The sequence below is a fragment of the Mobula hypostoma genome, chromosome 4 (genome assembly GCF_963921235.1).
Source record: "Mobula hypostoma chromosome 4, sMobHyp1.1, whole genome shotgun sequence".
NCBI lineage: Eukaryota > Metazoa > Chordata > Chondrichthyes > Myliobatiformes > Myliobatidae > Mobula > Mobula hypostoma.
In genome coordinates, this window is record NC_086100.1 from 193807146 (window position 1) to 193833938 (window position 26793).

Below are 26793 nucleotides of genomic sequence, written 5' to 3' on the forward strand. Positions count from 1 at the left end.
TGTAAATGTGTTGATTTTCCGGTTTAATACACATTCACACTTAATCTTCTGATCTCTGTGCAAATAGTTTTTAACTTATCTAAAGTGGGTAAAATCAAATCTCTGTTGACCCTTACTGCAATTATTACCATTTAAATTTCAATCTGTTCAGCCACTGAAACACTGACATAGATATACTGTATCATAGAAACACACACGTACACACACACACACACACACACACACACACACACACACTTCTTTCTAATGAGGCCAGGGTACCAGCCACTGACTCTGACACAGAATGGAGCCAGCAGATATGTTGACCATAAGGAATAGGAGCAGAGTTAGGCCATTCAGCCCATTGAGTTTGTAATTCCATTATAGCTGAATGAATATGCCCCTCAACCTCATTCTCCTGCCTTCTCCCCTGTAACCTTTGACACCTCTACTAATCAAGAACCCATCAACCTCTGTTTTAAATTAGCCTCCACAGCTGTCTGTGGCAATGAGTTCCTCAGACTCAGCACGCCCAGCTAAAGAAATTCCACCTCATCTGTTCTAAAGGAACATCCTTCTAATCTGGGGCTGTGCCCTCTGGTCCTAGACTCTACCACCACAGAAAACATCCTCTCCACTACCACTCTATCCAGGCCTTTGAATATTTGATAGGTTTCAATTCAATCCCCCTCATTCTTCTAAACTCCAGTGACTACAAACGGCAGAGCCATTAATTACTCATACGTTAACCAATGTGTTAACCCTTTCATGCTCGGGATTATTCTGATGAACGTTCTCTGGAATGAAGACCGTGCACCTTCTCCGCTGGCTTTCAGCATGTGCTGGATTCCTGCGACTTCCAGGTACTCTTCAAGCTGTCACAGGCTTCCGATTCCAACAAGTTGGAGGGGCTTTTGAACTTCTCGAGGGAGACTCCAAATTTATTTTTGAATCGTTTACCTTGTGATTTTATGCCATAATGGATACATAAACAAGCACAAAGATCAAAGTAATTTTATAATTAAAGTACATTTATGTCACCATATACAACCCTGAGATGCATTTTCTTGCGAGCATACTCAGTAAACACATAGAACACAACAGAATCACTGAAAGACCACACCCAACAGAATGGACAAGCAGCCAATGTGCAACAGACAACAAACTGTGAAAATACAAAAGAAAGAAAAATAATAAATAAATAAATAAATAAACAAACAAACAAACAAACAAATCAATCAATCAATCAATCATAGTCATAGTCATACTTTATTGATCCCGGGGGAAATTGGTTTTCGTTACAGTTCCACCATAAATAATAAATAGTAATAGCACCATAAATAGTTAAATAGTAATATGTAAATTATGCCAGTAAATTATGAAATAAGTCCAGGACCAGCCTTATCGGCTCAGGGTGTCTGATCCTCCAAGGGAGGAGTTGTAAAGTTTGATGGCCACAGGCAGGAATGACTTCCTATGGCGCTCAGTGCTGCATCTCGGAGGAATGAGTCTCTGGCTGAATGTACTCCTGTGCCCAACCAGCAATTAATATCAATGAAGAGTCCTTGACTGTGAGTCCATGGGGAACATTTCAATGATGGGGCAAGTGAAGTTGAGTGAAGTTATCCCCACTGGTTCAAGAGCCTAATGATTGAGGGGTAATAACTGTTCCTGAACCTGGTGGTATGACTCCTGAGGCTCCTGTACCTTCATCCTGATGGTACCAGTGAGAAGCGAGCATGCCCCTGGGTGGTGGGGGTCATTGATGATGGACGCTGCTTTCCTGCGACAGCGCTCTGTGGAGATGTGCTCAGTGGTGGGGAGCATTCACCTGTGATGGAATGGACCATGTCTACTACATTTTGTAGGATTTTTCTTTTCAAGGGCATTGATGTATCTATACCTGGCATTGATGTTGCCAGTCAATATATTCTTCACCACACATCTATAGAAGTTTGTCAAAGTTTTAGGTGTTATTCCAAACTGATAAGGAAGTAGTGATGCAACCGTGCTTTCTTTGTAATTGCACTTATGCGCTGGGCTCAGAACAGATCCTCTGAAATGATAACACCGTGGAACTTTAAAGTCCTGGCCCTCTCCACCTCTGATCCCTCAATGAGGACTGGCTTGAGGAATTTCAGTTTCCTCCTCATGAAGTCAATAATCAGCTCCTTGGTCTTGTTGACATTGAGTGAGAGGATAATGACTCAGTGATAGACACACACAAACCTATGCTGAACTTCAAAACCATAAAACACGCACGGCTTTTAAAACACCCAGACACACACAGCACTGCACAAAATGTTAATCTGACCTCTGAGCTTTAAGATTCACTGATTCTGTGAACATATAATCTCGCTGATTTTTATATTTTGTTGGGAGGGGTCTACAGCACAGATCGAAGTAAGCTCCAGGAACTTGTAAACTTAATCAGCTCTATCATGGGCACTATCCTCCGTAGTATCCAGGATATGTTCAAGGAGCAATGCCTCGAAAGGCAGCATCCTTCATTAAGAACCCCCATCATCCAGGACATGTCCTCTTCTCATTTTCTAATGAAGGAGGTACAGAAGAGAAGCATAAAGGCATACACTGAATGATTCAGAAATAGCTTCTTCCTTTCTGTCATCCAGTTTCTGAATGGACATTGACATTACCACACCACCTTTCTTATTTCTACATTTTTGTTCTGATTATTTAATTTAGCTATTTTATATATATATATTTATTTACTGTAATTCACAGGTTTTTCTATTATTATGTAGTATATAGTATTGCTGCCACAAAGTTAACAAATTTCACGACACTCTCCCACCATAGGAAACATCCTCTTCACATCCACGCCATCAAGGTCTTTCACCATTTCATAGGTTTCAATGAGGTCACCCCTCATTCTTCTGAACTCCAGTGAATACTGGCTCAAAGCCATCAAGTGCTTTTCATACAACAAGCCATTCAATCCTGGAATCATTTCTGTGAACCTCCTCTGAACCCTCCCCAGTGTCAGCACATCCTTTCTAAGAGAGGGACCCAAAACTGCTCACAAAACTCCAAGTGAGACTTCACCACTGCATTATAAAGTCTCAACATCACATCCTTGCTTTCAGATTCTATTCCTCTTGAAAAGAATGCTAACGTGGTCTTCCCCACCACAGACTCTACCTGCAAATTAACCTTTAGGAAATCCTGCAGAAGGACTCCCAAGTCCCTCTGCACCTCTGTCTTTTGTATTTTCTCCCCATTTAGAAAATAGTCAACCCTTTCATTTCTTCTACCGAAGTGCATGACCATACACTTCCTGACCCTGTATTCCATCTGCCATTTCATTGCCATTTCTCCTAATCTGTCTAAGTCCTACAGTAGCCTCTCTACTTTCTCAAATCTACCTCCTTTGGTAGTGAGGTACATTAGGGACAGTTAAAAGACTTTTAGACAGGAACATGGATGAAACAAAAAAGAAGGGCTTATGTGGGAGGAAGGGCTAGATTGATTTTAGAGATGGTTATAAAGGGTCAGCACAACATCGCGGGCAGATCTATGTGATATATATACCTCTGTGGTGTGTGCATGTGTTTTCAAAGATCAAAGAAAATTTAATATCAAAGAACACACACATCACCATACCATATACAATTCTGAGATTCATTTTCCTAAGGGCATACTCAGTAAATCCAATAACCATAATAGAATAAATGAAAGACCACACGTATACTTTCTATGTATGCATGTGGAAGATATTTACTAGATTACTAGTGAAGTTTAAGAGACTACTAGACAGGTATGTGGAAGAATTTAAGGTGGGGGGTTATATGGGAGGCAGGGTTTGAGGGTCGGCACAACACTGTGGGCCGAAGGGCCTGTAATGTGCTGTACTATTCTATGTTCTACGTTCTATATGCATGCATATGAGAGTGAAAAACATAAATATGATATGTGATTATATATGATACACATGTATAAATACTGTATATATGAGAGAGAAAAGAAATATAAATAGAAAGACGCATAGACAAATTAGAGATCTATAGAGAAATGACTATGTACCTATATATATAGAGAGAGAGAGAGACGGCACAGATGCAAATACACAGGTATTTCCGCGGACATATGGAGAATATAATCTAAAGTGTATGCGCAAACATCTCGTTTGCAATTGGAGTCCATTTCCAGTGTCATCTTGATAGTTCTGCCCCTTTCCTTAAAAAACCACGTAGGGTTATGATGTTATCGCAGGTACAAATCACCTCACATTTAGAGTTACCTGCCCTCCGCGGAAAGAAACAGAGACTGGTCTCTTCCCCTCAGAAGCTCGGCAGGTCCATGCTGAGACGGACGATTGGAGTGCCCGCTCCTTCGGAGATGCTAGGAAAACAACCCGCTTAGAAAGCGAAGTCGGTTCGGAGGAGGCGAGAAAAAGATTTCAAGAGAGAGGGAAAAAAAAGACGCACTCAGGTCTTCCCAGAGGAGGAAAACAAAAATGTCAATTGAAGGCAGTTTGAAGTGAATGTGTCTGCGCGTCCCGGCTGGCTGCAGCTGAATGTATCTTGTGAGCTGTTTGGAGAGAGCGCTAAGCTAGCGCTTGGATTTTTTTTAAAAAGGGAACTTGGACACACAGACACAGGTTGGCAATTCATTACATCTGGTTGAACAAATATTTACCCGCTTGTTTGGAGAGCGTTTAAATTTCCTGCCGCACTTACCGAACCAGCGACTTTAACCCGTGATTCTGAGTGGGGTGTATATGTGTATGTATGTGTGTGTGTGTGTGTGTGTGTGTGTGTGTGTGTGTGTGTCTGTGTGTGTGTGTGTGTGTGTGTGTGTGTGTGTGTGTGTGTGTGTGTGTGTGTGTGTGTGTGTGTGTGTGTGTGTGTGTGTGTGTGTGTTTGTGTGTATAAATGTGGTCTGGTATCCATTAGTTTTTTAAAATAAAACCGCAACAACAACAAAACATAAACAAAGTCTTTCGGAAGGTGCTTCAACTCAGCGCGGAAACTTTGGAATTTTGTCTAACACAAACTAGGATTATTTTGGACTTAAACCTCCTTCACACTTCCAGCCAGACTCAGATCCAAGATGCTTCTTCGGCCTTCGAGATTTATGTGCCTGTAAGTTTAACAATTTCATACTTTGCCTCGTGTTGTATATTATTTTTGAAGCCGACGCGTTAGTCTGTCTGGACAACAGTTGGAGTTTCTATTAAAGAAAAACTGCGAACATTCACGGTAACGTTTTTCTCTCCCTTTTGCAGGTACCTGCAGTTACTTACCCTGTCCTTCCTAATCCAGGTGAGAGATGACTTTCTTTTTCATTTATTTATTTCTCGGAATGCCAGCGTGTATTTGTTTTAAAAGTTAACGCCCCTGTTCTCGTATAGTGTATTGTGTAATATTAATCTGAAAGGCTTAATCCCGGAGAACATTATTATTAATGCGTTCACTTTCGTGTGTGATTACAGAACTATTAAAGCAGCTAAAATATATTAATCGTCCTGAATATGGGGACGTATTATAGGGCTATGTGAAACTAGCTTTTTTTAAAAAAAGGTTTCCAATTTAATATGCCGACGTAATTAGAAGACTTGCATTCATTCGTGTGCGATTCGGTTCAGTGTTGGGTTAAACCGGGTAACGCAGCGCGCAGGTGGTTGAGAGCTGTGCACCACTGCTGTAAGCAAACCTGAAATCAACTCGGAGTCAGACCGAAGCACACTGTCCCGATATACTGTACACTCAGAAAGTGGCGCAGAGACAGTCGGGTGTACACGCCAGATACCGCGACACACGCACAGAGCTTGCAGACATAACAAGCACACAATGACACACACACACACACACACACACACACACACAAGTGACACAGAGCAATGCATTCACGCACAAAATGACACTCACGGCTGACACAACTCAGCCCTGAAGATGGGTCTAGACCCGAAACTCACTTCCATAGATGCTGCCTGACCTGCTGAGTTCCTCCAGCATTTTCTGTGTGTTGCTCTGGATTTCCAGCATCTGCAGATTTTCTCGTGTTTGTGTCACAGCAGAGAAGCAGGCACACACACGCAGAGGCACAAACACGCACACACGCACACGCACACACGCACACGCACACACACACACACGCAGAGGCACACGCGCGGCTGGAGCAGACAGATAAAAAGACACAGAATAAACACACAACTCACACAGACACATATTTACACACACACATACTCATATACTGAAGCCTACAAGGGACACTTAAATAGACAAATGCACACACACATACACACACGTACACACACACACACACACACATACTCACACACAGACATAATCACAGGTACATGGACTCACATACAGACTTGTTCATGTAAACACATATTGTACACAGGCACAGATAACAGCAAACATATCCAAAGACACACAAAGGCATCACAGGCATGCAGGGAGGAGGATATATGACAACGTTAAAGATTGGAAATAAAAACTATAACTGAATGGAACATTTTTATGGCTTTAACAACCAGGTGCTGCCTGTGTGGAGCTTGTCGGTTCTCCCTGTGATCTTGTCGGATTTCCCTGGTGTCCCATATCCTAAGGATCTGTGGGTCGGTAGGCTAATTGATTCCTTAAAATCCCCCAGGAGAGCAGAATCTGGAGGGAGTGGCAGGGAATGTTGGGAGAACAGAGAAGGAATGCATAAACGTTTGTTTGATGATCAGCGCAGACTCGACAGGTTGAAAGGCCTGTTGGTGTGTTGTTAAAGTGGAGCTCAATAAGGTCTTGAAGGTTACAAGGAGAGGGCACGAGAATGGTGTTGTGAGAGATAGATAATATATCATCCATGATGGGCCGAATGCCCTAGTTCTCCTATTGCTTATGGTCTATGACTATGTCTCCAAGTGTACAATATGCACAAGAAGACAGGGTACACCCAACACTAGTCAACACACAGGATAAAGAATACATCTGTGTACGGCATTCTCCCAGTTGAAGAGGAAAGATAATGTTCAAACCACTCCTTTCAGCAGCTAGACATTCAATAATACAGTGTGGAAACAGGTTCTTCGACCCCACTCACCCACGGGACCCATCTAAACCAGTCCCATAAAAAAACAACGCACACTAAGTGTTGGAGGAACTCAACAGGTCAGGCAGCACCTGTGGAGAGGAATTAACTGATAACAAATAATAAATAAATATGTAGGTGCTGCTGATTTCTGACTCATTTGCCGGTGTTTATTTTTGTGGACATTCACACCTAGGGTATAAATGCCATGAAAGTTATCTGCTTGCTGCAGTACAATACATTACAAACGTAACAAATATAACAGAACCTGATGTTGGGGAGACAATTTAAGCGCTGGGCACAATTGAAAAGGTCAGAGTGTCAGGGCCAGAGATGAGGGATGGGCTTGTTCAGCTCACCGCTCCACGGCGTTTACTCGGCTCTGCATTGAACAGAGGCTGTGGCTTTGTGTCTGTGGACAGACCCTCTTTTGTGAACTTCAGTTCTGAACACTTTTGCTTGTTTCTATTGTTTGCACGATATGCTTTCATTCCCCCGCTCGTTGGGTGTTTGACGGTCTTTTTTTAACGGGCTCTTTCGGCTTTCTTTGCTTTGTGGCTGCCCGTAAGGAAACAAATCTCAAGGTTGTATAATATATACATATTTTGATAATAAATGTACTTTGAACTTTGAAATCAGATGACATTAGTGCACATTGAAGGAGGTATAGTGTGAGGTAGCACGTCCCCCAAATTGCACTCATGTTGTTCTGATTATTTTTGTTGTATATTTATGTATAATTTATGCCCCTCTGTAGATGAAGACTGACCTGCTGATCTCCTCCTGCAGTTTGTGTGTGTTGCTCAGGATCTGCAGAATTTCTCGCGTTTGTAGCATAGTTCTTCACATTGATCCAAGGATCTGTTGGCAGTGGGGATGAGACTGTGGCTGAACTGGAGATGTGGTCCTGTACCCTCAGCCCATATCTCTCTAACCCTTTCCTATCCGTGCCTCTGTCCAAATGTCTTTTAAATGTTAACGTACCCTGCTCAACCTTTTCCTCAGGCAGCTCTGACCCCCTTCGGTGAGTAAAAATTGTCACTCAGGTGCACTTGAAACCTTTGCCCCCTAGTTTCAGATTCCTTTTTCATGGGAAAAAGACCTTATAATTTAACCCTATAAGGTCACCCCCCCTCCATCTCCTACACTCAGTCAGAGCTCCACCTGATGGAGTCCTGATGAATGGATTGAGCCCGAACATCGACTGTTCATCCTCTAACAAAGATGCTGACTGACCTGCTGAGCCCCTCCAGCATTTAGTGTTTGTTGCTCAAGGTTTCCAGCACGTGCAGAACCCCTTGTGTTTACGGCAGAGTTAATGCTGTCTTTCAGAGCAGAGCCGCGTCAAGGTGCCTGCTGATCTGCTCAGGTTGACTGAACCCTTTGTTCTGATCGGAGAAGACGTGGCTCAAGGAAACTTACCCGGTTTGAGTAAAGGCAGGGCTTTGCTAATGAGTCCCGTCTGCCAACAGAGTTGTTCTATCTCGTGCAGGCAGACTGATGCGTACCTCTGCTCCACTCACCTGCCCTTCCTCAGTGTTTCTTGAGTATCTAAGCAGACCAATGTCCATCAGAGAAGAGCCTCAGATGCGGACTTATCACAGGTGCATCCAAACATAGAGTGAAGAGCATTATCTGCTTAACTTCCAACACCCAAGGATGTGCTGCGCGTGTCGCACACATTCTGGCTCCAACATGGCATCCCCACAATGTTCGGCGGTAATCTAAATTTGCTGTGTTCAGTACAATAATCTAAAATTACCGCTGACTTCCAACTTGAACTAGTTTTTAAACAACAGAGTTTTAGATCTCAATCAGCTCACAACTTTTATAATATTTAACTTCTATATATATATATAGAGGCATCCGTTAGTCTTGTGAGACCATGGATTTGTGCCTTGGAAGGTTTCCCGTGTGCAGGCCTGGGCAAGATTGTATGGTAGACCGGCAGTTGCCCATGCTGCAAGTCTTCCCTCTCCACGCCACCGATGTTGCCCAAGGGAAGGGCACTAGGGCCGATACAACTTGGCACTGGTGTCGTCACAGAGCAATGTGTGGTTAAGTGCCTTGCTCAAGGACACAACACGCTGCCGCAGCTGAGGCTCGAACTAGCGACCTTCAGATCATTAGACCGATGCTTTAACCACTTGGCCATGCGCCAACACAATTTAACTTCTATGATCTCACAATTCTTTATAATCTTGCTATAAACCCCCTCAGCAACAGAACTGGTATTTCCCCGTGATGTCCCTTAAGCATTATTTTTTTTAAAGACACAAACATATTCTTAACTCTAGTTTCAACGAAATAAGTGAAAATCATGATAGACTGGAACTTGTTATTCATTGTCTGGTTTCTGGTTGATATCAATGAGACCACCATTGTTGTGTGTGAGAAGATGGAAATGAGTCAGCTTCTTGTGTCTCTGTACTACATCTGGTGAAACTTCCACAGTGCAGTTGGGCAGGCAGCTCCAGGTCTAAACCTAATGATAATGAAATGTCAATACTGTACATTTCCAAATCAGGAAGCGGTGTGACTTAGAAGACCTGGGTCCCACAGCACCAGATTCAGGAGCAATCATTACCCTATAACCATCAGGGTCCTGAACTGGCATGGGTAATTTCAATCACCACAACTCTGACCTGACTCTACAACTACAAACTCACTTCCAAGGACTTGTGTTCTCAGTATTAATTTTTATTTTTAAAGATTAGCTTTACTTGTCACCTGTATGTCGAAGTGTGGAAATATAGAGTAAAATGTGTCATTTGCATCAATGACAAACACAGTCCGAAGGTGTGCTGGGGGCGGACTGTTAGAATCATGCATCCTGCACAAGATAACATGACCTTAACTTACTAACCTTAACCCACACATCTTTGAAACGTAGAAGGAAACCGGAGTACCTGGAGGAAACCCACGCAGTTTGCCCCCAGAATATCTTTAGGTGTGTTGGCGGCTAAATCAAATGACGCACTTCACTACGTTTCCATGTACATGTGATAAATTAATAAATAAATTTGAAATCTGAGTCAGACAGCGGCAGAATTGAATCCAGGTCTCTGGTGCTGTAAAACATTACACCAACTGCTACGCTACAGCGCCACCCAAAATATTTAACTATCAGGAGTGTTTGTTCATTTTTGCACAATTTGTCTTCTTTTGCACATTGGTTGTTTGTCAGTCTTTGTCTGTTTATGTATAGTTTTCTCTGTATTTTGTTTTTCCTGTAAGAAAGTGAACCTCCATTTCATTACAGGGTAACATACATGTACATTGATAACGCATTTACTTTGAACTTTGAGTACCAGTTTATCCTGGTGTTCCTGTGTGCTCACCGCCTTTAACCATCTTGATGGTAGAGGTCTGGGTTGTGCTCAAAGAGTAGCCTGTAATCACAGCGTATTGTACACTTTGATGGTTCAGACCGTAGCCACTATATACTGTGGGTAATAGGAGTGAACGTTTATCATGGTAGAAAGGTTCCCAGTGAAAGAAAACATTTTAATTCTTCTGTAAAGTATCTGAATTAGGCAGAAAGGTAACCATTTCAAGATGGCTCTGGTGAAGGACAGCAAAGACTTGCTGGCAGCAGAAACAACTATTAATTACTTTATTGGTCACACTTTTGCCTCAGAAACGATCACTGCAATCAATAGCCTGTAACTTTTCTTTAAGCTTTTGAACTGTCAGTAGCACCTGCCATTTTTGCCGAGTGAACTGAAGTCTTGAAGGTGCAGGATGGTTGCAGAGTGGCATGTACGGGCCCAGTCGAGGAGGTGCGGCCCAGGTCCGAGAGCGGTGAGCGAGCCAAAGCTGGGCTGCCGGACCGGACTTGGAAGTGACTTGAGGTGGCAGAGCCGAGGCAAGGCTGAATCGAGGCAACGGGGCTTGGGCCCAAGAGCAAGGGACGACCCTCTTTTTGTCTGATTTAAGTGCTGGGCCAGATTGAAAAGGTTAGAGTGTCAGGGCTGGTGGTGAGGGATAGGCCGGCGTTCAGCTCACTGCTCTGTGAGGTTTGCTTGCCTGCACTGAACTGAGGATGTAGCCAACAACAAATGGGCTCCCGGATTGTCCGTAGTAATGACTGGCTTTGTGGTTGTGGACCCACTTTCATGAACTTCAGTTCTGAATGTCATTTGCTTACTATTATTGTTTGCACGATTTGATTTTTGGCACACTGGGTGTTTGATGGTCTTCGTTTTTTAATGTGTTCTATTAGGTTTCTTTGCTTTGTAGGGAGATGATTCTCAAGGTTGTATATAGTGTACATACCTTGATAATAATGTTCAAGATGATTGTCGATACAGTTAAATTCTTCATTGTTCCTAACTTGTTGAAGTTGTGAAATTGTTTCAGTTTCACTCCCAACCATCTGATGCTAGTTAGAAGCTATTCAGAAACAGTCTCCTGCCCCAGTTAAGCAGCACTGTGCCCCAAATAAATGAAGGGAATATCGGCTACTTTCTCGATTCATTTTTGTTCTTTAACAGTTGTCCCAAATAAGCGGCTGTCCCAATTAACCAATGGCCCAATTAACCACGATCCAATGTGCTATAAATTATAATAAGAACTATATATATTAAAAAAAGAATTAAATAAGGAGTGCTAAAAGAGAGCAAAAAAATAATGAGATAGTCTTCAAGGGCTTATGGACTGCTCAGAAATCTGACGGCAGAGGGGAAGAAGCAGTTCCTAAAACATTGAGTGTATAATTTGAGGCTCCTGTATCTCTTCTCTGATGCTTGCAATGAGAAGGGAGCATAGCCTGGGTTATGGGGGTCTTTAATGATAGACGTCGCCTTCTTGAAACATTGCCTTTTGAAGATTCCTCGATGGTGGGGAGGTGAGTGACCAGGATGGATCTGGCTGAGTCTACAGCCATCTGCAGCTTTTTCTGATCCTGTGCCATGACTCGCCCATACCAGACAGTGCTGCAACCAATTAGAATGCTCTCTATCTGTGATTAGTTAGAATTCTACAACACTTAACTCAACGTTTTACACCATTAGTGTTAGCATAACAGTTTTACAGAACAGGCTGTAAGACTGATGTCCAGTTCCACTGCCGTCCGTAAGTAGTTTACACGTTCTCCCCCCGACCACATGGGTTTCTCTGGGTGCTCTGGTTTCCTCCCACATTCCACTTCCAAAGACGTACTGAACGGGTTAACATTAATAAGCTATGGGCATCCTATGTGGGCACTGCAAGTGTGGCTGCCCCTCAGCACATTCTTGACGCAAATTATATATTCCACTTTGTTTCAATGTAACATTAAAGATAATCTTTAATGTTTTGAAAAATCTATGGACCTGAATAAACAGGGCTCTGAACCGAAACAGTATAACCTGGGGATTTGTAAATATTTCAATGACTCTGTGAGGTTTTATATTCTGTACTTATTGCAGTTTGCCTGATTTGTTCTTTTCTTATGCTTGGTAGTTTGATGTTTTCTTTGTACCGGTTCCATGGTGGTTGTCTGTGTGAAGATGAATGTCAGGGTTGTATACTGCATACATACTTTGATAATAATGTACTTTGAACTTTGAACTTTATAGCATATAAAATGGAGAGAGTGAACTGAAGATTGCAAATTCAGTGTTGAAATCAGATATCAAGAACCAAAGTAAGATTGTCTTGAGAGGAAGGGGGAGAGAAAGTGGAATTCCTCCCCGGTTTTTACCTTTCATTGATAGTCATCATATTAGATTAAAGTTTAAGATTATCTTTATTTGCCACATGTACCTTGAAAGATTCAGTAAAATTTGTCAATTGCATGACCGTTTGCGATGTACTGGGCACAGCCCACAAATGTCACCATGCTTCTGGCACCAACATAGCACACCCACAGCTGACTGACCTTAATTCGTACATCTTTTTTTGAATATGGGAGCAAGTCAGAGCACCTGAAGGATACTTGCGTGGTCACAGGAAGAACGTACAAACTCCTTACTGATAACAGTGGAAATCAAATTAAACCAGGTCAGCTATCACTGAACTGTAAAGTGATTGCCGCTCTAAATCTTGACTTTGCAAGGCTTTGCAGAGCAGACTTGATGGGCTAAGTGACCTAATTCTGCTTTGATAACTTGGTCTCTTGCCCCTTACATAGCTCACTGCCAGACTGTGCTGGATCACAATCCTCAAATACTAGGGCAGAGGAGATAACTTGTGTACCCATGTATGGCTTGTTAAAATCAATAGCAAGAAAACAGTTTTTATAAGTGTTGATATTTTATAAATCTCTGAAAAACTCAGAGCTCAAAGAAAGGAACTGCCAGGTGTGGAATAATTAGTTCAGTAGCAGAGGGACTGATCAACTGTGCTAAATGCAATAACACTTTCATGTCTTCATTGTTTGGATTAGGGTATTTCTGTCAAGAAAAGCATTTATCGCACATCCCTAATTAGTAATTTTGGGTGGTGGGGTTGTGATAAGACTCTGCCAAAGGATGTGTAAGGCGCTCTTCAGAACAATTTTGCTCACTGTGGTTTCAAGCATTTAAGCTCGGAGATATCTGAAATGGCCAGGAGTGAAAATGAAACTATTTCACTACTTCAACAAGTTAGAAACTATGAAGAATTTGAAGATATCGACAATCATCTTGAACGTTACAATGAAAATGAAGATTTGGAGGTTGAAATCACCAAAAGCATTGTATGAAGGCAGTCCGTTATCCGCATTAGGTGTCTGCACTGATTTTGTTCACTTGCAGTCAATCCAAAGAACACAGCAGCACACATTTGATTAATTCCTCTGTTGATAACTATTAGGAACTAATAAACACTTTCATGATACTGTAGTAATACTGGTGTTCTAATTTGTTCTGTATTTCATTTCAATGCATAGATTGTTACTCAATGTAACAGAAGTTTTTAATATACCATTTTGGTAGAAAAAGACTTTTTGGAAATATCTACTGTATTTCCATGAAACTTCAGCTAATTGGAGCTTCTGCTCAATCGGGCCAATATGTACTGGTCACGATGTGTCCCAATTAACTGGGATCCACTATGATGAGATACAGTTAAAAAAAATTTTTTGGCATGCCTTGTGTGCAGATCGTTCCGAAACACAAGTATATAAGGAGAGTAGCACACATAAAAGTTGCTGGTGAACGCAGCAGGCCAGGCAGCATCTCTAGGAAGAGGTGCAGTTGACGTTTCAGGCCCTTCGTCAGGTCTCGGCCTGAAACGTCGACTGCACCTCTTCCTAGAGATGCTGCCTGACCTGCTGCGTTCACCAGCAACGTTTATGTGTGTTGCTTGAATTTCCAGCATCTGCAGAATTCCTGTTGTTTGCGTATATAAGGAGAGTACAAGGGAAAAGAAGTAACAGAACACAGAATGAAGTGTTACACTTAAGAGAAAGTGCAGTGAAGTAGACAAATAAGGTGCAAGAGCCATGATGAGGTAGATTTTGAGGCTGGCTGTTGAAGTCGGTCTATCCTGGGGTGGGAGAATTGACTCTGTGTGTGTCATGATGTGTGCTGGCATTGTCAGAACCCAAGAGAGGAGGAAAGACAGACTCAAATGTAGAGAAAGCAACACGAGTTTATTCATAAGAAATCCAACAAAATATTGGTGGCTCAGCCAAGAGACACCATGTACATAGCATTCTCAAAACTAGGACCCCATGATCTGTGCTAATCGGGTGTCTGCTTAAATAATACAAGGAACACAGAATCACTGAGCGCATCAAAATAAACTGAACAAGATTAAACAGAAAGCACCGGGAGACTGTATTACAAAGAGCCAGTCACCAGAGAAAAACACAAGGACCTCTAAACAATCAATGACTTTCGTTAAACAACAATTAACCAATTCAGGTGCCCTAAAAGCCTCGGGGCCAATGCTCTCTAGCTTCTCGCACAGGCGTGAAGAACCCATGACACTGTGTGCGTGCATGGTGGGAGGGAGGAAAGGACCTTGTTTTACTGTGTTGTTTTGTTGCAGCTGTTCTGTTGTTGTTATCGCTGTTGCTTGTGTTGTTCTGTGAACATTATGGGCATGTCATGTTGGTGCCGGAAGGTGTGACGACACTTTGGGCTGCCCCCAGCACACCCTTGGTTTGTGTTGGCTGTTAGCGCAAACGAAACACACGATGAAACGTGCGGTTTGTGTCAGCTCAAATCAGCAAGGATTGTGCAAGTGTCACCGCGCTTCCCGTGTCAACATAGCATGCCCACAACTCACTAACGCTCACCTTGTGACTGTGGACTGTGGGGAGAAACCCACACAGTCATGAGGAGAATGTACAAACTTCTGACAGGCAGTGGTGGGAATTGAATCCCAATATGAAGTGTACACTAACCACCATGTACGGTTGCCTTTGTAAACCTTAGTTAAGAGATAGAAGCAGGCAGGGGACAGTTGAAGCTGTATCAGGTGGGAGACAAGATCTCATGATGTGATGATATCTGTAATAATCCAAGAATTTGAATTTGAATTTACTGAAGTCTTACATCCGTCCCACAACGTGAGGGAGTAAAAATCTTTGCATTATGACTCCGTCGCAATGTGCAGACATGTGAATTTATAAGCCTAATGGCTTGTAGAAAGAAGCTGTCCCGTAGCCTGTAGGTCTTGGCTTTAATGCTGTGGTACCGTTTGCCAGACGGAAGCGGCTGAAACAGTTTATGGTTGGAGTAACTAGTGTCCCCAATGATCTTCCAGGCCTCCTCTCTGCACCTGCTGCTATTAATGTCCTCAATGGAAGGACGTTCACATCTACAGACGCGCTGGGCTGTCCGCCCCACTCTCTGCAGTGCCCAGCGATCAGGGTTGGTGCAGTTCCCAAAACTAGGTGGTGCTACAGCCAGACAGGATGCACCAGGAGAGAGTGGCCTGGTGTCTGATCATGGGTTCCTGGTCCAAAATTCAAAGTTAATTTATTATCAAAGCACATATATGACACAATATACAACCCTGAGATTCATTTTCTTGTGGGCATACAATATAATCCAAGAATCATTATAGAATCATTGAAAGATTGTAACTAACAGGACGGACAAACAATCAATGTGCAAAAGACAACAATCTGTGCACATACAAAAAAAATCATAATAAATAAATAAGCAATACAGATCAAGAACATGAGATGAAGAGTCCTTGAAAGAAAGTCTGTAGGTTTTGGGAACATTTCAGTGATAGGGAGAGAAGTGAGAGAAGTCTGGTTCAAGAGCCTGATATTTGAAGGGTAATAACTGGTCCTGGGGCTCCTGTACCTCCTTCCTGATGGCAGCAGCGAGAAGAGAGCATGGCTCAGATGGTGGGGGGTCTTTTTAGATGTGCTCAATGGTGGGGAGGGCTGTACCCATGATAGACTGGGAGGTATCCATTATTTTTTGTAGGCCCTTCCATTCACTGGAATTGGTGTTTTCATACCAGGCTGTGAAGCAATCAGTCAGTATACTCTCCACCGCAATCTACAGAAGTTAGTCAAAGTTTTAGATGACTTGCCAAATCTTGGTAAATTTCTAAGAAAGAAGAGACACTCCCATGCTTTCTTTGTGCTGGACTCAGAACGGATTCTCTGAAAAGATAAATCTAAGGAATTTAAAGTTGCTGATGCTCTGATACGGACTGGCTCATGGACCTCCATTTTCCTCCTCCTGTGGTCAATAATCAGCTCGTTGGTCTTGCTGACACTGAGTGAGAGGTTGTTGTTGTGGAACCACTCAGACAGATTTTCAGCCCCCCTCTTACATGCTGATTCATCACCACCTTTGATTCAGCCAATGACTGTGGTGTCGTCATCAAACTTAAATATGGCATTGGAGCTGTGCTTAGCCGCACAGTCATAAGTGTAAAGCGAGTAGAACAGGCTAAGCACACAGCCTTGTGGTGCGCCTGTGCTGATGGATATTGTGGAGGAGATGCTGCTTCCAATCTGAACTGACTGTGGTCTGCACGTGAGGAAATCGAGGGCCCAGTTGCACAACAGAGTCTTGCTAAGATAAACCTAAGCCAGCTTTTTCCACTGAGCTTGGGTGAGACGAGAACGAGAGGTCATAGGCTAATGGTGAAAGGTGAAATGTTTAAGGGGAACATGAGGGAGAACTTCTTCACCCAGGGGATGGTGAGGGTGTGGAATGAGCTGCCCGTAGAAGTGGTGAATGTGGGTTCGATTTTAAGGGGAGCTTGGATAAGTACATGGCTGGGAGAGGTATTGAGGGCTATGGCCCAGGTGTAGGTTGATGGGACTGGGCAGAATAGTAGTACAGAATGGGCTGGATTAGCCATAGGGCCTGTTTCTGTGCTGTAGTGCTCTATGACTCTATTTCATTACAACAGTGCCTTCAGGTAGAAAAATAACAATGCAGAATAAAGTGTTACAGAGAAAGTACAGAGCAGGCAAACAATAAGGTGCAAGGCCACAACAAAGCCAGAGAATACATGCCACCAGGTTCAAGGGTAGCTTCTACCCCATGGTTCTCAGACTATTAAATGGTTTGCTAGTATGATAAGATGGACCCTTGACCTCACAATCCACCTCATTATGATCTTGCACCTTATGGTTTACCTGTACTGCACTTTCTCTGTAGCTGTTACATGTTATTTTGCATTGCTATTGTCTTGCATTGTTCTACCTCAATGCACTGTGTAATGGTTTGATCTGTCGGAACAATATACAAGACAAGCTTTTCACTGTATCTCTGTACATGTGACAATAATAACCCAATTCCAAAAGCAAGTGGATTGTGAGGTCAAGAGTCTAGTCCATTCAAAGGACTTACAACTGTCCTGGAACCTGGTGATGTGTGATCTCAGGGTTTTGTCATTTCTGCCCGATGGGAGAGGGAGGAAGAGAGAATGCCCGGGGTGGGTGGGGACTTTGATTATGTTGGCTGCTTTACAGAGTGCATGGTGGGGAGCTGGGTTTCTGTGATGTGCTGAGCTGTGTAAACGACTGTCTACAGTTGCTTTCACAGATGCCGCTCGGCCTGCTGAGAGATTATCTGATGCTCCAGATTCCAGAATCTGCCACCTCGTTTGTCTCTCTTTTAAATTTTTTCCCCTCTCACTGAAAACCAATGCTCTCTAAGTTTTTGATTTCTTTTCCCTAGGTAAAAGACTGAATGTGTTCACCCTGTCCATGCTTGACATTATTCTATACAAATCTATAATTCATTGCTTCAAGCACCTCAATTAAATAGTTCCTTAACCTTTTTGACTGCTTGCACTGCCTCGCACACGGTTTAAAACGTTCAGCACCAGCGTGGTTGGGATGGGGGCTGCTAAACACACTGAGGAGGGCATGAGCGTGATCGTCTAGGTGAAACAGGTCTGTCTGCCCAACAGCAGTGTTCAATAAGCACATCTATAAAGTCATCCCTCAGCCTCCAGTGTGCCAAGGAGTAAAGTCCTAGCCTGTGCAGCTGGACTGGCCAATCTCTCCCTAAACTCAGGCGATTTAACTCCCTGTATGTTCTGACAACCTTCTCATAAATCTTCTTTGCAGTTATTCCGATTTAAAAGACATCTTCCCTACAACAGAGTGGCCAAAATGGCACCAAGTGTGGGAACAGAGTTACTGCGAGTGGGCACTGCGGAAGAGGGGTTACTGAGTGACAGCGAGAGGGAACTGGATTGGGAGTAGAATCAGAACCAGGTTTATTATCACTGAGACATAATGTAGAATGTGTTGGTTTGCAGTACAGGGCAAAGATATAAAAATCTATAAATTGCCAACATACGTGGTGCAAATAAAAGGGAATAATGAGGTAGCATTCATGAGTTTATAGACTATTCAGAAATTTGATGGTGTAGGGGCAGAAGCTGTTTCTGAATTTCTAAGCTTAAACACAATTGATTCTGCAGATGTTGGAAATCCAGAGCAACCCACACAAAATGCTGGAGGAACTCAGCAGCTCAGACTGCATCTATGGAAAAGAATAAACAGTCGACGTTTCAAGCCGAGTCCCTTCATCAGGATTGGAAAGAAAAGTCTCGATGCAGGGTGTCGGCCCAAAATGTTCACTATTTTTTTTCCTCCAAAGATGCTGCCTGACTTGCTGAGTTCCTCCAGCATTTTGTGCGTCTTGCTCTGAATTGATGGAGTGTGGGTCTTCAGGCTCCTGCACCACCTCCCTGACCGTGGTGACGAGAAGAGGGTGTGTCATGGATGGTGAGAGTCTTTAATGAAGGGTACCACCTTCATGAGAAAATACCTCTTGAAAGTGTCCTCAGTGGTGTGGGAGGTTGTGCCTGTGATGGGGCTGGTCTAATCTACAACCCTCTGCAGTCTCTTGTGTTCCTGTGCATCAGAGCCTCTGGACCAGTCAGAATGCTCTCCAGCATAGACCTACAGAGATTCAGTGGCAATACACTGAATCGAATGGTGATGGAGAGAGGGGTAACTGTGTGTGGGAGCAGAATTCAAGTTAATGGACTACTTACTTACTGCCAATTATGCCGCTGGTGTTCCGAGCAGCCATAAAGGCTTTTCATCTCCATCCGTCCTTGGCCACTTAGATGTACGTAGAAGGATTCCTCATTGCTGTTTCCATAACAATTTTGTTTTACCAGTCAGGGTTTGTTAGCCCTGAGCTGAACCTTTGAACCTGGAGGACCGGTGGGCCACTCTTAGTCTGGCCTCTACCCTTTGACCTGCTTGGCATGGGTGACCCTACCAAGAGCCAAAGCAGAAAGCCCTGATTCCAGCCAACAGAGCTCTCCGGATCATTGAGGCACGCAAGTCTCCAAACCCTATGACAAGATTGTGGTCCTCTTGGAGGAATAAATTTAGTCGTCATGCAGTCAATAAAGGGATGCTAGGCAGAGAGGTTACCATGTGACAATATCAAGGAGATGGATTATATTTGTACTATGTTGGTCGTTAACGCAAACAACTCATTTCACTGAACGTTTTGATGTACTTGTGATAAAAAAAGATTACCTTTTGCCTTTATTAGTGGAGATACAATCAATAAAGCGCAGTGACATTGAGAGGGGTTACCCAGTGCCTGTACGAGGAGGCTGGGTTAACATCAGCTGAGTGCACAGTGCACAGGGAGAGAAGTTCAAAGTTCAAAATAAATTTGTTATTGAAGTACATATATATCACCATATACTCCCCTGAGATTCATTTACTTGGAAGCATTCACAGTACAACAGAATCAGTGAAAAACTACACGCCCAAAGACTGACAAACAACCGATGAGCTAAAGAAGACAATCTGTGCAAATAAAAAATAAATAGGTAAATAAATAATGCTGAAAACATGGATTGCTGAGTCCTTGAAAGCGAGTCTGTAGGTTGTGGAATCAGTTCCGTATTAAGGTGAGTGAAGCTATCCACGCTCAGGATCAGGAGCCTGATAGTTTAAGGGTAATAACTATTCCTGAACCTGGTGGTGTGGGACCTAAGGGTCCGGTACCTCCTTTCTGATAGCAGCAGTGAGAAGAGAGCATGGCCTGGATGGTGGGGATCCATGTTGACGGATGCTGCTTTCTTGTGGCAGCGCTCCTTGTAGGCGTGCTCAGTGGTGGTGAGGGCTTTTTTTTTGTGCGATGGCCTGGATTCTTTTTGTAGGCTATTCCGTTCCTGGGGCATTGATGTTTCCATACCGGGCTGTGATGCAACCAGTCAGGATACTCTCCATGGTGCATTTATAGAAGTTTGTCAAAGTTTCAGATGAGATGACAAGTCTGTGTTAACTTCTAAGAAATTAGAGGCATTGCCGTGCCTTCACTTGCGTGCCTATGCCAGGACAGATCCTCTGTTATGAAAACACCAAGGAATTTAAAGGGGCAAGGGGGCATCTGAATTCAAGGTAAGAAGTAGATTCACTCTTCATCAGAACTGTTGCACTTCAGAGTACTTCAGAAGAACATGAAGCGACACGAGTGAGAGACACAAGCACAAATAGTTACACAGATCTGTTGATAACCTCACTGAGAACAGAGCAGGAGGATTTTTGGTGTTGTTTTTGTAAAAATACATCCTTTAAAATGAGGGTCTTGATTTAAACAGGGATACATACAAAGATTCGATTCTACCCCTGAAAAGAACTCCTGGTTGAAGGAAGGGAACCAGGAGTGTGACAGTCTCTTTCCAGTGCACTCTGGCAGGTGAGGTAGTGTGGTTAGTGGGCGATGTGCAGTGGCGTATGACACATTTGTGAGCCATTAGCCTCAGATAACATCAGCTGTCCTCATTTACCTGTGTGATCTCTCAAGTTTGAAAACTGTAATTGAGGCTGGAGCAGCGGATGTCTCGGGGATGGTGGGTGGGGGGGGGAGGGTGGTGAGATGCGGGTGCGGGGGTTTGGGAGGTAGGTGGCAGGGAGCTGAGTGCTGATTGTTATCTGTCTTTAACTTCTGTCCCACAGCTGCCCACAGACAGGCAGCAGGTTTTTTTTTTACAAACTACGCCTGCTGTTGTTTCTCTGCTGAACAGTGCTGGTTGGCCAGGCCGACTTGTTTCATCCAGACAAAATCACCCTCACATCCTAAAACAACAGGAATTCTGCAGATGCTGGAAATTCAAGCAACACACATCAAAGTTGCTGGTGAACGCAGCAGGCCAAGCAGCATCTGTAGGAAGAGGTGCAGTCGACGTTTCAGGCCGAGACCCTTCGTCAGGACTAACTGAAGGAAGAGTGAGTAACTTCAGTTAGTCCTGACAAAGGGTCTCGGCCTGAAACGTCGACTGCACCTCTTCCTACAGATGCTGCTTGGCCTGCTGCGTTCACCAGCAACTTTGATGTGTGTTACCCTCACATCCTCCTCTGTGTGTTCGGCAGCCCCCACCTCAACACCTGGTGCTGAAGGTGTTAACTCTGTGGGAGGCAGCACAAGAAGTCAAGAAGGCTAAGGAACCAATAAATTAAGTGTTTAAAACAATCGTTTAATTTATTTATGCAAGGAACTGCGAGGGTAAAAAGACCCTGATGGGAGTTGTATACAGACCCCCAAACAGCAGTAAGGATGTGGTCTACAAATTACAATGAGAGATAGAAAATGCATGCCAAAAGGGCAATGTTACAATAGTCATGGGGGATTTCAATATGCAGGTAGATTGGGAAAATCAGGTTGGTGCTGGATTCCAAGAGAGGGAATTTCTAGAATGCCAACGAGATGGCTTTTTAGAGCCGTTTGTGGTTGAGCCCACAAGAGGGTCAGCTATTCTGGATTGGGTGCTGTGCAATGAACCAGAATTGATTAGAGAGCTAAAGGTAAAAGAACCCTTGGGGCAAAGTGATCATAATATGATTGAATTCACCCTGAAATATGAAGAAGGAGAAGCTAACGCCGGATGTTTCAGCATTAAAGTGAAGTAAAGGGAATTACAGAGACATGAGAGAGGAGTTGGCCAGAATTTATTGGGAAAGAACACTGGCAGGGATGATGGCAGAACAGAGATTGCTGTAATTTCTGGAAGCAATTCGGAAGACACAGGATATACACACGTCAAAGAGGAAGAAGTGTTCTAAAGGCAAGATGACACAACCGTGGCTAACAAGAAAAGTCAAAGCCGACATAAAAGCCAAAAAGAAGGCATATAACAGAGCAAAAATTAGAGAATAGGGAAACTTTAAAAAACCAACAGAAGGCAACTAAAAAAGTAATTAAAAAGATAAAGATGGAATACGAAACTAAGCTAGCTGATAATATTAAAGAAGATACCCAAACGTTCTTCAGATACATGATCTGTGAAAGAGAGGTGAGAGTGGATATCGGACCACTGGAAAATGATGTTGGAGAGGTAGTAATGGGGGACAAGGAAATGGTGGATTAACTGAATAAGTATTTTGCATCACTTTTCACTGTGGAAGACACTAGCAGTGTGGTGGAATTCCATGAAGTGTGTGAAGTTGCTATTACTAGAGCGAAGGTGCTTGGGAAACTGAGAGGTCTGAAGGTAGACAAGTCACCTGGACTAGATGATGTTCACACCAGGGTTCTGAAAGAGGGGGCTGAAGAGATTGTGGAGTCATTAGTAATGATCTTTAAAGAATCACTAGATCCTGAAATGGTTCTGGAAGACTGGTAAATTGTAAATATCACTCCACTCTTCATGGAGGGAAAGAGGCAGAAGAAAGGAAGCTATTGGCCAGTTAGGCTGACCTCAAGAGGTTGAGAAGATGTTGGAGTCAATAATTAAGGATGAGGTCTCAAGGTACTTGAAGACACATGATAAAATAGGTTGTAGTCAGTATGGTTTCTTCAATGGAAAATCTTGCCTGACAAGTCTGTTGGAATTTTTTAAAGAAATAAAAATCAGGATAGACAACGGAGAATCTGTTGATGTTGTGTACTTAGATTTACAGAAGGCCTTTGACAAGGTGTTACTCATGAGGCTGCTAAACAGGCTATGAGCCCAGGAAATATTCCAGCATGGAGAAAGCAGTGGCTGACTGGCAGGAGGCAAACAGTGGGAATAAGGGAGCCTTTCTGGTTGACTGCCGCTGACAAGTGGCGTTCCATGGGGATCTGTGCTGGGACCGATTCTTGTTATGTTATATGTCAATGATTTGGATGATAGAATTAATGACTTTGTTGCAAAGTTTGCAGACAATATGAATATAGGTGGAGGGGGAAGTAGTTTTGAGGAAATAGAGAGGCTACAGAAAGATGTAGACAGATTAGGAGAATGGGCAAAGAAATGGCTGATGGAATACACTGTCGGTCATGCACTTTGGCGGAAGAAATAAAAGCATAGACTATTTTCTAAATGGAGAGAAAATACAAAAATTGAGGTGCAAAGGGACTTGAAAGTCCTTGTGCAGGTTTCCCTAAAGGTTAATTTTCAGGCTGAGTCTGTAGTGAGGAAAACAATTGCGATGTTAGCATTCATTTAAGAGTACTAGAATATAAAAGCAAGGATGTAATGTTGAGACATTATAAAGCACTGGTGAGACCTCACTTAGAGAATGGTGAGCAGTTATGGGCCCCTTATCTGAGAAAGAATGTGCTGAAACCGGAGAGCGTTCAAAGGAGGTTCATAAAAATGATTCCAGGATTGAATGGCTTTTCAAAAGATGAGTGTTTGATGGCTCTGGACCAGTATTCATTAGAATTCAGAAGAATGTGGGATAACCTCATTGAAAATTATTGAATGGTAAAAGGCCTTGATAGAGTGGATGTGGAGAAGATGTCTCCTGTGGTGGGAGGGTCTAAGACCAGAGGACACAGACTCAGAATAGAGGGACATCCTTTTAGAATGGAGATGAGGAGGAATTTCTTTAACGAGAGGGTGGTGAATCTGTAGAATTCTTTGTCATAGGCAGCTGTGGATGGCAAGTCGTTATGTATATTTAAGGCAGAGGTTCATAGATTCTTGATTGGTCAGGGCATGAAGGGATACAGTGAGAAAACAGGAGAGTGGGGCTGAGAGGAAAATCGAATCAACCGTGATGAAAAAGCCAAATAGCCTAATTCTGTTCCTATACCTTCTGGTCTTATGGAATTATATTTATTATTTTATTTACTTTTTATATCGCCTATTGTAACTTAAAGTACATTTTACGTATTGCACTGTTCTGCTACCACAAAAATAACAAATTTGATGATGTATGTCAGTGACAATAAACATGATTCTGATTAAAGGAATTTGTAACACAGGTATGCAGTATATATAAAGAAACTATGTGCTTGGCTGGAAGATTCCAGAATGTGGACATAGCCTTCATATTCAGGCATATGATGGTGCTTTTGAAAGCATATCCAACGTCTGGAATCCTTTCCCCTGTAACTCTTTCTGTCCATTCATCTTTCTCCTCTGTTGTCGTGGTTTCACCCTGTCTGTCTGTATCACTCTCTCTCTCTTCTCTCTCCACCCACACCCCCTTTACAGTTTCTCTGTCTTCTGGCTTTTCTCTCTCTCTCTCTCTGTCTTTCTCTTTCTCTCTCTCTCTTTCTCTCCTCTCTTTCTCTCTCGTCACTCCCATTCTTTGCCTGTTTGCCTCTCTTCATCTCTTTCCCCATCTTTCTCTGTCTTTCTCTTTCTTCTCCTCCTGTACTGTCTGTCTTCTCCTCTCTCTCTCGCATTCTCTATTTTACTGTCACTCTTTCTCTCACTGCCTCTCTTTCTCTTCCCCAATCATTTACTACTCTCCTCATCTCTTCATTGCCAATCTTCCCTCTTAAAACACCGTTGCCCTAGGAGGACGATTGAAACTTTCAAGCTAAGATAGCATTCTTAGTGAGCAGGAGTGTTACTAAGATTCCCCTGTATTAATTGTAGTATTCTGTATTACCATGTGTACTATTCACTCTGTATCCTCATGTGAGCACCCTGGTGTATGGGACAATAAATTCACCTGAATCTGACTCGGATGACGTAGGAATTCAGAATTAAGAAGTGGACTATAGTGGAGCCATCCAGAACCTAGAGAAGAAGATCTCACGCACAGACACTAAAAGAGCTTGGATCAGGAGGTGGGGAACCACTGTCATAGAAATATAGAGTACAGCACAAAGCAGGCCCTTCCTTCACCCCAACCCTTCCATGCTGGCCAAGGTGCCCAGCTACACTAGTCCCATTTGCCTTCACTCTCACCGTACCCCTCCTTTCTTATCAAGTTCAAGTTCATGTATAATTGCCATTCAACCATACATGAATTCAGCCAAATGAAAAAGCATTATTCAAGGTCCAAGGTTCAAAACACAGTACCAACAATCATACACAGGACAAGGCGCATATAGCACATACCAGTAAATATACAGTCGCACGCACACATAAAAAAAAACATAGTCCAAGTCCCTGAGTCCATGAATGTTGCAGCAGTCTGCATTCAAACTCAATATAGCCTGTCATCTGTCAGGCGAACACAGGAGGGCAGCACCAACACCAGCTTGGACGCCACACCACACCACACCACATCTGACACCGACTCCGACACCTCTCTCCTGGACAATTCCAAACAGGCGACACCATGGCCTGAGGCCTAGTTCTTACTATGACTAAGGCCATGAAGCTCCCCCGCCGTTGGATCTGCTGATGAACCAGTGAACCAGGCTTGCAGCATTCCTCATTACCAGTGTCAATGTACCTGTCTAACTTTTTTTAAAGGTAATTCTAAATAAACGAATAATTGTACCCACCTGTAGCGCTTCCTCTGGCAGCTCATTCCATATCCCCACTACCTTATGTGTGGGAAAACCTTTCCCTCAGGTCTCCCTTAAATCTTAAACCCTCTCACCTTAAACCCATGAGCTTTAGTTTCAGACACCTAAGTTGGAAGAAAGTCTCTGATCATCAACCCAATGTTCTCCCTTCATAAACCTCGACAGGGCAGGTTACTCATCCTTCTGCCACTTAAAAGGAACCTGAGGGACAACTTCATGCAGAGGGTAATGGCTGTACGAAACTTGCTGCCAGGGGAAATGGTTGAGGCAGATAGATTATAAAGATTTAAAAGGTACTTGGATGGGTACATGGATAGGAAAGGTTTAGAGGAAATTGACTGGTCTGGATGGGAATCTTGGTCAGCATGGATGAGTCATAACGTCATCGAATATTACAGCACCAAATCAGGCCCTTTGGCCCATCTAGTCCATGCTGAACTGTATTCTGCCTAGTCCCATGGATCTGCATCTGGACCAGAGCCCTCCACACCCTTCCTACCCAAGTACTTAGCCAAAATTCTCTTAAAAAAGTTGAAATCGAACCCGCGCCCAAAACTTCCTCCAGCAGCTCGTTCCACTCCCTTATCACCCTCTTGAGTGAAGAAGTTCCCCATCAGATCCCCTTTAAGTGGCAGAACTGCATAAAACCAACCCTTGTAAAGCTTGAAGGTGCCACGGTAGCGCAGTG

The 26793-nt window shown here is 43.2% G+C and overlaps 1 protein-coding gene across 1 annotated transcript in view; it reads left to right on the top strand.

Annotated features, from left to right (window-relative positions):
• The first annotated feature begins 5026 nt into the window (after nt 1-5026).
• Nucleotides 5027-26793, top strand: part of fgf24 (fibroblast growth factor 24) — a 103140-nt gene continuing 81373 nt past the window's right edge. The window contains exons 1-2 of the mRNA XM_063045146.1: nt 5027-5084; nt 5228-5264. Coding sequence (XP_062901216.1) covers nt 5053-5084; nt 5228-5264 — 69 coding nt within the window. The 5' untranslated portion in view covers nt 5027-5052. The remainder of the gene's footprint in view (nt 5085-5227; nt 5265-26793) is intronic.